The sequence below is a fragment of the Tachyglossus aculeatus genome, chromosome 9 (genome assembly GCF_015852505.1).
Source record: "Tachyglossus aculeatus isolate mTacAcu1 chromosome 9, mTacAcu1.pri, whole genome shotgun sequence".
In the NCBI taxonomy this organism is placed as follows: domain Eukaryota; kingdom Metazoa; phylum Chordata; class Mammalia; order Monotremata; family Tachyglossidae; genus Tachyglossus; species Tachyglossus aculeatus.
The window spans coordinates 30,941,749-30,954,596 of NC_052074.1; the positions used below are offsets into that span (position 1 = coordinate 30,941,749).

Sequence of the window (12,848 nt, forward strand, 5' to 3'; positions counted from 1 at the left end):
ATGGGAGAGTTATAGGAGAAAGTTTATACCTTAAAAAACATTCAAGCATACACAGTTTTCAGTACAAGCATGAGTGGGTGCTAGCAACACACCCCACAGATCTTTATCACCATTGCCACAAGTAATAATAATAATAATAATGGCATTTATTAAATGCTTACTATGTGTAAAGCACTGTTCTAAGCGCTGGGGAGGTTACAATCAATCAATCGTATTTATTGAGCATTTACTGTGTGCAGAGCACTGTACTAAGCACTTGGGAAGTACAAGGTGATTAGGTTGTCCCACGGCGGGCTCACAGTCTTAATCCCCATTTTGCAGATGAGGTAACTGAGGCACAGAGAAGTTAAGTGACTTGCCCAAAGTCACACAGCTGACAATTGGCGGAACCGGGATTTGAACCCATGACCTCTGACTCCCAAGCCTGTGCTCTTTCCACTGAGCCACGCTGCTTCCCCAAATGACCAGAGAACCCTCATACTCCACACTCTCTCTACAAATTCCAAGCAGGAGTACACTATCATTGAGTCAATCAATTAATCAGTTGTATTTATTGACCCCTGTATGCAGAGCACTATACTAACCACTTGGGAAAATACAATATAATAGTGTTTGGTAAACTGCAATCCCTGCCTGCGAGGATTTAAGAGTCCACAGTGGGAGAAAGTCAAGAAAAATAGTCACAGATGGGGAAATAGAATATATTTGTCCGGGTAAGGTGAGAAGAAAAGGGTGTTTTTGGAAATTTCATTTTAGAAAAGGAGAGGGAATTAACCCATTTGGCATGCTGAGACTCAGGGATGTGTAGATATTATGGGTTCTAATCCCAGCTCCTCCACTTGTTGGTTCATGGGAAAATTCATTACCAGAGGTTTTGGAAAAGCAGGAAATGGTTCTAATTTTCTAAGCTATCTCCTACAGTGTGGCACTTCAGACCTATCCTCCCCAAGCTGTTTCACAGAGCCCACATCTTGCCAAATTTTCAAAATGAAATGCTGAAATCGAGGAGGCATACAAGCAAGGAAAACTGGCATTCGTTCATTCATTCATTCATATTTATTGAGCACTTACTGTGTGCAGAGCACTGTACTAAGTGCTTGGGAAGTACAAGTTGGCAACATATAGAGACAGTCCCTATCCTACAACGGACAGATATCACTTCCTGGGGACTTTCATGGATATTGTCCCAGGGATTGGGCTGAAGGTAAAAATTTTAATTGTTGAGTTAAAAAACAAAAACAAAACATAAGTACACCTGAGTTTCTAAATTATATCTTTTAACCAATGACCTAGTGGAAGAAGCACAGACCTAAGTGACAGAAGACCTAAGTTCTAATGTCAACTCTGTCGCTGACCTGCTCTGTAACCTTGGGCAAGTCACATGCAACTTCTCTGTGCCTCAGTTTTCTCCTCTGTGAATGATGATGATGATGCTGGCATTTATTAAGCGCTTACTATGTGCATAGCACTGTTCTAAGCACTGGGGATGTTACAAGGTGATCAGGTTGTCCCACGGGGGCTCACTGGCTTAATCCCCATTTTACAGATGAGGTAACTGAGGCTTAGAGAAGTGACTTGCCCAAAGTCACACAGCAGGCAATTGGCAGAGCCGGGATTTGAACCCATGACCTCTGACTCCAAAGCCCGTGCTCTTTCTACTGAGCCACGCTGTACTAAGAACTTCGGAGAGTACAGTATAACAATATACCAGATAAATTCTGTGCCTCCAAGGAGCTTACAAGCCAGAGAGGGGGACAGACATCAATAGAAATAAATATAAGTGCTGTGGGGCTGGAGGGGAAGGGATGAATATAGGGAGCAGATCAGGGTGATGCAGAAGAGGAAGAAAAGGAAAGGAGGGCTTAGTCAGGGAAGGCCATGCCTGACCTGAATATCTCATATCTACCCCAGAATTGCTAAACATAGAAAGTGCTTAGCAAATACCACAAGTCTATTATTATTTTATATTTCTTTCTCTGACCCCTAACTGCACCAGACCCTATTGCCTGCTCCTTGGATGGGGTTGCAGTAGTCAAATTTTTTTTTCAGATGAGGACATTTCCCTTCCACGTACACTTTCCAAACTACCCTCTCCTCCAAGAGGCCTTCTTTTTCTTCCTCTTCTGCATCACCCTGATCTGCTCCCTTTATTCATCCCTTCCCCGCCAGCCCCAAAGCACTTATATTTATTTCTGTTAATGTCTGTCCCCCTCTCTGGCTTGTAAGCTCCTTGTAGGCATGGAATGTATCTGGTATATTGCTAACAGAGAAGCAGCGTGGCTTGGAGGAAAGAGCACGGGCTTTGGAGTCAGAGGTCATGGGTTCAAATCCCTGCTCTGCCAACTGTCAGCTGTGTGACTTTGGGCAAGTCACTTAACTTCTCTGGGCCTCAGTTACCTCATCTGGCAAATGGGGATTAAAATTGTGTGAGCCCCCCGTGGGACAACCTGATCACCTTGTAACCTCCCCAGCGCTTAGAACAGTGCTTGGCACATAGTAAGCGCTTAACAAATACCAACATTATTATTATTATACCGTCCTCTCCGAAGTGCTTAGTACAGTGCTCTGCACACAGTAAGCACTCAGTAAATATGAATGACTGACAGAGTGACTTGTTTCCAAACGGAGATTCGTGACCTTTGCTAGGGAGGAGGGGTTAGTACGCCTCCGGATTGGGGTACCTAGACCATCAGCATGCTTAAACACTGGTTTAATCTCTACAAGGCCATGAGACTGTCACTGTTTCACTGGAACAAGCACAGGGCTTTGGGAAACACACCGCCTGAAATCTGACTTGCAATCATAGTAATTTGCTACAGAAAGGGAGGATCAGTATCATGACTTCTGCCTCCACTTCACTCCGCTGGGGCTGCTTGCTGGGCCCAGACAAAGAGCCTATGGGTTACCTGAGGAGAAAAGTGCTCCTTCAAAAATCCTGACAAAGAAATGTCAGCCGGCAGTGCCAGAGCTTGGCAGAAACTCAACCGCTGAGCCTTGAGGAGTGCTTGGCATCTTGTGGAGAGTCGAAAGAGGACAGAAATCTTGAAGGAAGAGCTTCTGTATTTTGGCTATTGACAATGACCTCATTCGGGAACCAGTGCCCCTTACTCTACAATGAGTTCTTTACACACGAATCCTTTACATTTTGGTGGGGAGAGGACACATTAAAAACAAAATACTAATCATAGGCTGTCTCTATTCTTCAGGAACCAGAGCCTGAATTTTCCAAAAAATATGGGCAGCAATAAATGATGGGAGTTCAACGTGTTTATTTTCATGTTGCTTAATCAGTATTTTAAATATCTGTTGAAACCACAGAGGCTTAGAGGTTTATTTCGGAATAGAAATGAAGTCAACAATAGGGTAAATAACTTGATGTTTGGTAAATGGTCAGCAGGGCAGCTGAATCCTATTCCAGAGAAGAAAGGAACAAGAAAAATCATCTTGATGGCAAAAGGCACTGTGAGAATGATGGATAAAGCCTTGGTCATTTGGAGGTTATGAGTTTTATTTCAAGTAACTGGTTCCCAGGCTTGCGGATTCACTTCTCTCAAAACATTAAAGTGCCTTTTCAATTACTTTCATTTTCTAACCCACAGGGTTAGAAACATAGGGTGGCTATGTTTCAATTTACCAGTCCCTTGGATTTTCAGTACACTGGCTTCATTGCTAGAGCTCTCCCTTGGTCTCCCTCTCCATGTACTCCAGAGGTCATACTTGACTGAGTCACTTGACGGAGTTATGGTGAACCCAAAGGTCTGAGAATAATTTGACTATCAACCCCGTTGGGCTGGAAGAGAAGTTTCGTTGAGCTAGCCATTCCCACAGAGGGCAGCTAAAGTATTGTTCGAACAATTTCCTTCAAAAGTTAACACTACAGACTCATCTGGCTGATAGGAATTTTGGAAAACTCCACTGGCTTTCCTTGGGTACCCACCTCAAACTTGGAAGGTGTTCAGCCCTGAAGATTTAACAAATCAGTAAACAGAATGGATTGAAGACCCCTGTACAGAGCACCATACTTACTGCTTGGGAGAGTACAACAGAATTACTATACGTGATTCTTGCCTTCAAGAAGCTTACAACCTAGCACGGGAGACAAACACTAAATTAAGTTATAGAGAGGAGGAAAAAAGGTGTATAAACATGGTCTAATGGAAAAAGCACAGGCCCAGGAGTCAAGGGACCTGGGTCCTGACCCTGGTTCCACCACTAAACTGCTTGTGATCTTGGGCAGGTCTCTCAACTTCTCCAAAGTGTGGATTCAATATTTGTTGCTCCTTTTTTGACTATGAACCCCAAGTAGGACCTGGTAAATTTGTATCTACCCAGCAGTTAGTACACTGCTAAGCACATAGGACATGCACAAATCGATGTACACAAGTTTTCCAGGGAAGAGAGGCATGTGAGTTACTTAAGTGCTTAGGAGGTGGGGAGGTATGGAAATGTTGAAATGGCAGTGTGGTAAAGTGGAGAGATTAACCCTCAGTCAAGGAAGACCTTCTGGAGGAATTGTGATTTCAGAAGGACTCTGGAGCACGGGAGAACAGTGATCTGAAAAATGGAAAAGGGGAATGGGATCCAGGCAGGAGGGAAGAAACGAGCAAGGAGTCAGTGGCATGGAGAGACAAGAAATAAGGCACAATGAATATGCTGGCTTGAGAAGAATGAAGTGTATGTGCATCTATCAAGGGTATTAATTGAGGGCTTACTGAGTGCAGAGCACTGTACTAAGCACTTGGGAAAGTACAATACAACAGAGTTGTTGGATGACAGTCCTGCCCACAAGAAACAGCATAGCCTAGTGGAAACAGTATGGTCCTGGGAGTCAGATCAATCAATCAATCAATCGTATTTATTGAGCACTTGCTGTGTGCAGAGCACTGTACTAAGCGCTTGGGAAGTACAAGTTGGCAACATACAAAGACGGCCCCTACCCAACAGTGGGCTCACAGTCGAGAAGGGGGAGACAGAGAACAAAACAAAACATATTAACAAAATAAAATAAATAGAATAGGTATGTACAAGTAAAATAAATAAATAGAGTAATAAATACGTACAAACATATATACGTATATACAGGTGTTGTATACAGTCAGATGGCCTGGGTTCTACCCCTGACTTCACCACTTGTCTACTGTGTGACCTTGGGTAAGTCACTTAACTTCTCAGTACCCTAGTTACCTCACCTGTGAAATGGGGATTACGATTTTGAGACTCACATGGGACGTGGACTGTGTCCAACCTGATTAGCTTAAATTTGTAAAGCGTTCCATATTTTTTCCCCTCCCCACAGCACCTGCATATATGTATATATATTTGTACATATTTATTACTCTATTTTATTTGTACATATTTATCCCATTTATTTTATTTTGTCAATATGTTTTGTTTTGTTATCTGTCTCCCCCTTCTAGACTGTGAGCCTGCTGTTGGGTAGAGACCGTTTCTATATGTTGTCAACTTGCACTTCCCAAGCGCTTAGTAGAGTGCTCTGCATACAATAAGCGCTCAATAAATACAATTGAATGAATGAATGAATACTAAGCACTTAAATCCAGTTTTTATAAAGAAGCTTAGAGTGTGCAGGATGATCTTATAATGCACAGGAGAAGGAGCTGTTTTGAGTGCTTTAATGCCACTGGTCAGACATTTCATCTTGATGTGGAAAGGAATGGGCAGCCATTGGATGTTTCTGAGGAAGAGAGAGTTATGGGCAGAAGGACATTTTGGAAAAATGATCCTTTCATTCATTCAATCGTACATATTGTGTGCTTACTGTGTGCTCAGCACTGTACTAAATGCTTGTAAAGTACAATTCAGTACAATACAAGTATAGATCCTGGCAGCAAAGGGAAACATGAAGAGAATGAAGGTAGGGAGATCAGCAGAGAGGTCACTGGTGACCTTGCAAAGGGTGATCTCAGTGACATAAAAGGGACAGAAATCAGATTGTAGAAAGCCAAAGAGGGGAGTTTTCGGAGTGAAAGTTGAGGCAGTGAGCATATTCAAGGATTGTGGGCAGGAATGGGAGCAGAGAGATGAGGTGATAGCTGGGTTCAGTGAGGTTCAGATTTTTTTTTTTAATGAGAAGGAGATAAGTAAGCATCTTTGAAGGTAGAGGGAAAGGAGTCAGAGAGTAAATGGCTAAAGATGGTAGTCAGGCTGGGAAGAAGATTCTTTTTAGAAGGTGAGAAGGGACAGGGTCACCGGTTCAGATGGAGAGGATAGATTTTGAAAGCAGTTAGGCAGAAATAGAATAGTCTACTGGAAAGAGCATAGGCCTTGGAGTCAGAGGACCGCGGCTACTTGATTGTAGTATGATCTTAGGCAAGTCCTTCAACTTCTCTGCACCTCATTTTTCTCATCTGTAAAATGGATATGAAATACCTATTTCCCCTTCTACTTAGCCTGTGAACCCCATGTGGGACAGGGACTTGCATCTTAATGCTGATTACAGAACTTGGCACAGAATAACTGCTTAACCAATACCACAATTATTATTGTATTAAACAATTATTATATGATTGTATTAAATCTCCTCGAGAGCTGGCAGAGAAGGATGAGAGCATGGATGTTGTTGTAGGAGGGAGATTTATGCAGGGTTCATGCTTGTTGGATAGTTGACTCTTTTCCCATCAGCTTCTGCTTTTTAAAAACTGCACCCTAACCCAAACCCACCTGACTTGTCTTTCCACAAGTTTCAAAAAAAATTAATTCTCTGCTCTCTTTCAGCCACTTCACGGCCATCTCCGTGCCCTCTCCTCTCACCCTGCTTTTCCCCACCTCTTCCATAAATCACATCACACAAGCAGTCCTAGTTTCATCTGCTCTCTCAGACACATAACCTTGGAACCACCCCATCTTTAAATCTTTAAATGCATGCGGCCCAACCCTGGCCCGAAGAACCAATTCATCTTCCAGGGAAGGCGTGTTGAAAATTAATGCAGAAATAACTAAAAGCAATAAAAGCATCTACTTTTGCCTCCTCTTTGGGAATCTAACAAATCTTTAATAAATTAAAAATTACAATCGGATGATAAAAAATCAATATCTCTGACTAAAAATCTTGAATCAGCATGGTCTAATGGAAAGATCAAGGCCCTGGAAGTCAGAGAACTTGCATTCTAATCCCACCTCTGCCACTTGGTTGCTGTGAGACCTTTGGCCAGTCACTTAATTTCTCTGTGCCTCAGTTTCCTCATTTGGAAAAGGGTTATTACCAGTTCTCCCTCCCCCTTCAGACTGTGATCCCCATGTGGGACAGGGACTGTGCGCAACCTGAGAAACTTTGCGTCTGATTCAGTGCTTAAAACAGTGCATGGACATTGTAAGCATTTAACAAATATAATAATAATAACAATAAAAATAATAAACCATAGTTATCAAAAAAGGTGCAGAGCTACATTTGAAACTGAGCAATTCTTCACACAAAGTGGTTTTAGGAAATCTCAAGGCTTCTCATTAAACAGTAAATTCTCCGCAAAGAAATGTTAGTGCACAACCACCAGCTACTTTGAGAGGGGGTCAGAAGTCCCAGAAAGTTGGAAAACAGGCAGATGTCTGTATATATGCATGATAGATGCCTGTATATATGTTTGTACATATTTATTACTCTATTTATTTATTTTACTTGTACCTATCTATTCTATTCATTTTATTTTGTTAGTATGTTTGGTTTTGTTCTCTGTCTCCCCCTTCTAGACTGTGAGCCCACTGTTGGGTAGGGACTGTCTCTATATGTTGCCAGCTTGTACTTCCCAAGTGCTTAGTACAGTGCTCTGCACATAGTAAGTGCTCAATCAATACGATTGATTGATTGATTGATGTCACTGCCATTTTCAGAAAGTGGAAATGGCATCAGTTTGATCATTATTGATCTTTAACCTAACGATCAAACCTAGATATTGTACTGAAACAAACATTTCTCAACTTGTAATCACCTTTAAAAAAAAAAAAAAATCACCAGAAGATTTGCAGAGCCAATTCTGCCAAATTTATGTAAATCCTCTACGAGTGTGACAGACCCAGAGGACAAAGGAGAAGCTGGAGATTTTCCAGAGGCTCCCCTCTTCCCTTTCTGCTATCACAGAGAAGAGTGGAGCCTCAAGAGGAGGAGGCTATTCCTAGACCAGCAGCGTGACTCAATGGAAAGAGCCCGGGCTTGGGAGTCAGAGGTCACGGGTTCAAATGCCGGCTCCGCCAATTGTCAGCTGTGTGACTTTGGGCAAGTCACTTCACTTCTCTGTGACTCAGTTACCTCATCTGTAAAATGGGGATGAAGCCTGTGAGCCCCATGTGGTACAACCTGATCACCTTGTACCCTCCCCAGTATTATCATTACAGCAGCAAAAGGAAAAATAAAGGAGTGATTTTAGATTGTACACTTCATAACTCTTTGGTAATCAAGGTGATAAACCACAAAAAAGGGAATCATGGAAGGTGGTCCTCTGTGCTTAAAGAACCTTAACTAAAGTTTCTCTCTGTGCAGGGAGATCAAGTTAACCAACGATTTAGTTATTCACTTGTTTGGAGACAGGGTGCTGAACAAGATGACCTTTTGAGGTTTCTACTACTCACTGAAACTTGAAGGGGATAGATTCAGAATAAACAAAAGGGGTGGTAAGAAGCTGGAAGGTGTTACCCAAGAAAATTGGATGGACAGAAAATGTCAGTAGGCTCAAGACGGATTCAGATATGCAATCTATAATGGTCTCTAGAGGCAAAGTGAGGGCTCTGAGGGGAAAATGAAGGTTGTCAAGAGTCCACCTCTAAACACCAGGATGGTTCACTTAAGTATTCTGTTGCACTACTAGAGAGAATGAGTTCTGGACTGACTTGATCACTGGTCTGACAACCATAATTGATTTTTTAAAATCTGATTTTAACAAATTACTATCACTATATCTGAATACTTGAAAAATCACCAAGGTAATATTTTTTAAAGACATAAGTCGATGAATCCAGGAAACAAAAGCATCTTATTAATAGAAACAAAAAATAATGCGCTCATGGGATCCAAACTGGGAGAAGAAATTTGTTAACCACTCGTCATGGTACTTTTCTTCTGTTCAAACTTATGCTCGCTTCCCTCCTCACGAAGACATCTTAGATTTCCCCCTCTCCAGTTTTGGTTTCTATGACTGTTTCCTTTCAACCCATCTGGTTTCACTTTTAGACATGGCTGATAAATGACAGAATTTATTGGAAAGGGGCAGGAGACCACCCCAGTGGTGGGATCAGTTTTCCTGGAAAGGATCTCTGATATGCCAAAATTCCCCAGTACGTTCCCCTGGTCTGCCTAGGGCCCTGCCAGGATCACAGTTCTCCAGTAAAAATTCACCCAGGTAGTAGCTGATGATTATCATTTAAAAATGTCTTAGGATAATTTTGGTTCCTCTTTCTCCCATTTAGAAGCACACTGAAAATTACAGTGACTAAGATTCGATGCGGTGGTTCACCATCTGGAATGAAGAACTGAACAACAACCAACAGCTGGACTCAACACTCAGATACAGAAGTCAGAGCATGCTGGCTTCAAATTGGCCCTATAACCTTTCTGTATCAGAAATGACCACAACACATGTGCTTTCACGTCAGGCATCTGGAAATTCATCGACTTTTTTTAGAAAGGGAGTAGTTTAATTGTCATCACGCTAATTCACATTGTACTTAACACCTTTCTGTGTTGGCCTCTGTGAACCTTGGCCTAATGCTTTCATATTCAGTGCTGACCTTGTGTTTGCTTCCAATGTGGAAAAAAAAAATCAATAACTAGGGCATTACAGTAAAAGTTCACCATGTTCCTCGTTCCTTTAAATAACTTTATTGTCTCTCCTCCCTCCTTCCTTCAGCCTGTCTGAGTCTGCTTTATTTGGCACGGGCAGTAACTAAAATGAAACGAGTTGAAAGAAAAAAAAATAAAAAAATAAATACACTATCGGCAATGCATCTGGTTCTCTTTCCGGGCATCTGAATAATTGCCAACGTTGATATTCTTTATCCGCTTTAAGATCCCTAATAAGTTTTCATTTTGAGAGAGAGAGAGAGAGAGAGAGACAAAAAAGAAATAGAAACAAACACTCGGCTGAATAGGAAACTCCTGCTAAGCAGACCTAAAAAGAAAAGTAGTCAAAGGAAACTCACAGAATGTCCTCAGGAGAATAAACAGAAAGGGAAAGAGTTCACTGGTTTTGGTTACCGTTTGGCTAAATTCTCCTTGTTTTTAGACAGGTTTTCATTAGCCAGTGTCCTGACCTCATCTCAGCGATGCTAATAGCTCCATGGTGACTTGCCCCTCAAGCAGCCTTAGAAGAGTATCGAGAAAACAGTTGCAGAGGTTACCAGAGGTCAACCCGGGCTCTGCGTATGAAATGAGGTTGGCTTGCGTGAGGTGAAGACTCAGTGTTGCCCTCAATGAGTGTCTCCCACTCAACAATTAGGAATATCAACTTTCCAGTCAAACAGATGGGGTTACAATTCCACATTCCTGCTTCAGAAGATAGACGTGAAAGGACAACTTCCAGAAGAGGGTCTCTGAACACTTGAAGCTCACTTGGTGGAAGCTTTTCCAGGGAAACCCCTCACTGGCTAAGTACAACCTGCCACATGGAGAAATTCTCATTTTTTCCTCACCAGAAATCTGCTGTTTAGAAAAACACAAAACCATAGCCACCTGTGGAAAGACGGAACTTTAACCAGAAATCTGCTCTTTAGAAAACCACAATACTCTATCCAACCCGTGGAAAGACTGAGCTTTAACCAAGAATCTACTCTTTAGAAAAACACAAAACCACATCCTCCTAGAGAAAGCCTGAACTTTAACCAGAAATATACGCTTTGAAAGCACAAAACCATATCCACCTGTGGAAGAACAAAGTGGGCCATGCATTGCTATTAGATACCGTGGCCATACACAAGGTTTGGTCATTCATCACCCCGATCTCTGTCCTCTTTCAGGGAGAGGACAGCGACTTCTGCTTCATGAGTCGGCTCTGGCTAGGCAGCGGCCTCCCCCGTGCTAAGCGAAACCGTGAGTCTTACCTTGGTGGTGGACACGGGAGTCGAGCTGGCCACAAGACTAGGGATGGCTTCGCTGCTCACGGTGGTGCAGGTGGCCGTGGCAGGAGTCGGGAGTCGGGAGGGGACGATGGGCAGGGGCAGGAGCCCAGGTCGGATGTTGAGGTTGTTGACGCCGTTATTGCTGGCTGTGCTGTTGCAGTTGCTTGTGTTGGCCGGGGCACCGTTCGACGTCCACTCCCGGCGCTCCCAACTGGCACGGTAATCTCTTTCAAAGCGGCTGTGATGCCGGGACATCTCGGTGGAGGGAGGCAGCTTCTCACAGGGAGACTCGAAGCTGATGGAAAATAAAGAGATGGGGATTGGTGACAGTTTCCAAAAAAAAAATACCACTCCTGTATATGGTTAGGAAGGAAAATTGGACTGTACTTAATAATAATAATAATTGCATTTGTTAAGCGCTTACTATGTGCAAAGCACTGTTCTAAGCGCTGGGGGGATACAAGGTGATCAGTTTGTCCCACGTGGGGCTCACAGTCTTAATCCCCATTTTACAGATGAGGGAACTGAGGCTCAGAGAAGTTAAGTGACTTGCCCAAGGTCACACAACAGACATGTGGTAGAGCCGGGATTCGAACCCATGACCTCTGACTCTAAAGCCCGTGCTCTTTCCACTGAGCCACGTTGCTTCTCCTACTTGTCATTGTACTTGTCATTCATCCGGTAATAGTAATAATAATGATGGTATTTGTTAAGCACTTACAATGTGCCAAGCACTGTTCTAAGCGCTGAGGTAGATCCAAGGTAATCAGGTTGTCCCACAGGGGCTCACAGGCTTAATCCCCATTTTGCAGATGAGGTAACTGAGGCCCAGAGAAGTTAAGTGACTTGCCCAAGGTCACACAGCAGACAAATGGCGGAGCCGGGATTAGAACTCACGACCTCTGACTCCCAAGCTGAGCTCTGACTCTCTTTCCACTGAGCCATGCTGCTTCTCGTAATAATAGTAATTGTGGTATTTGTTAAGCACTTACTATGTGCCAGGCACTGTAGTAAGTGCTGGGATGGAAACAGGCAAATTAGGTTGGACAAAGTTTCAGAGTCTCTCATGGGGCTCAGAGTCTCAATCTCTATTTTACAGCTGGGACACAGAGAAGTTACATGACTTGCCCAAGGTCACACAGCAGACAAGTGGCGGAGCTGGGATTATGACAAATCCATTAGCAATTTGGGAAACCAAGCAAGATGGCAAAGTAGCAACCGCACAGGGATCAGTAACAGTCTAGTTTCCCTTTGGTTTCCAAAATGATGCTGCTGACAGTGAAATTTTACCCACGCATCAGCATACTTCTTTAAAGATCAGATGTGACATTGTCCCAAAAGATTAAACACCATCAGTCATGGACCTAAGAGGAACCAGTTTTGAGTTTAGTGAAACAAGTGATGCTTAGGGAACCTCTTACCCCTTTGGGGGTGAGCAATACACCCTCCAATCTGACTGCTGCCCCTTAGTAATCTAGCAATCAACATCCAGATCTGCCTATTTATTTGGCTTAGTGTTTCTGAAATGGGACAGGCCACTGGCAAAAAAACGTGCATTAGAGTTATTTTTTCCACTACTTGTGATGGTTTGCCCTGAGTAATCCATGCCGTCTTGCCTGACAGATATAGAGGGACATTTGATGGGTGGTTACGGACAGAACACCCCTGCACAGCCTCTGCAGGGGCAGACACCTGGTAAGTCAGATGTCTACGGTACCCTCATCCATCTTTAACCCCGTTCTTGAACACAGCATTCGCATCTGCAAGAATAACTCATATATCCACAC

At 43.0% G+C, this 12,848-nt stretch overlaps 1 protein-coding gene across 2 annotated transcripts in view; it reads right to left on the minus strand.

Annotated features, from left to right (window-relative positions):
* KLHL29 (kelch like family member 29) overlaps nucleotides 1-12,848 on the minus strand; it is a 540,646-nt gene that overhangs the window by 330,345 nt on the left and 197,453 nt on the right. For both annotated transcript variants that reach the window (XM_038751895.1, XM_038751894.1), the window contains exon 3: nucleotides 11,044-11,356. In XM_038751895.1, the coding sequence (XP_038607823.1) occupies nucleotides 11,044-11,316 (273 nt within the window). In that variant the 5' untranslated portion in view covers nucleotides 11,317-11,356. The remainder of the gene's footprint in view (nucleotides 1-11,043; nucleotides 11,357-12,848) is intronic.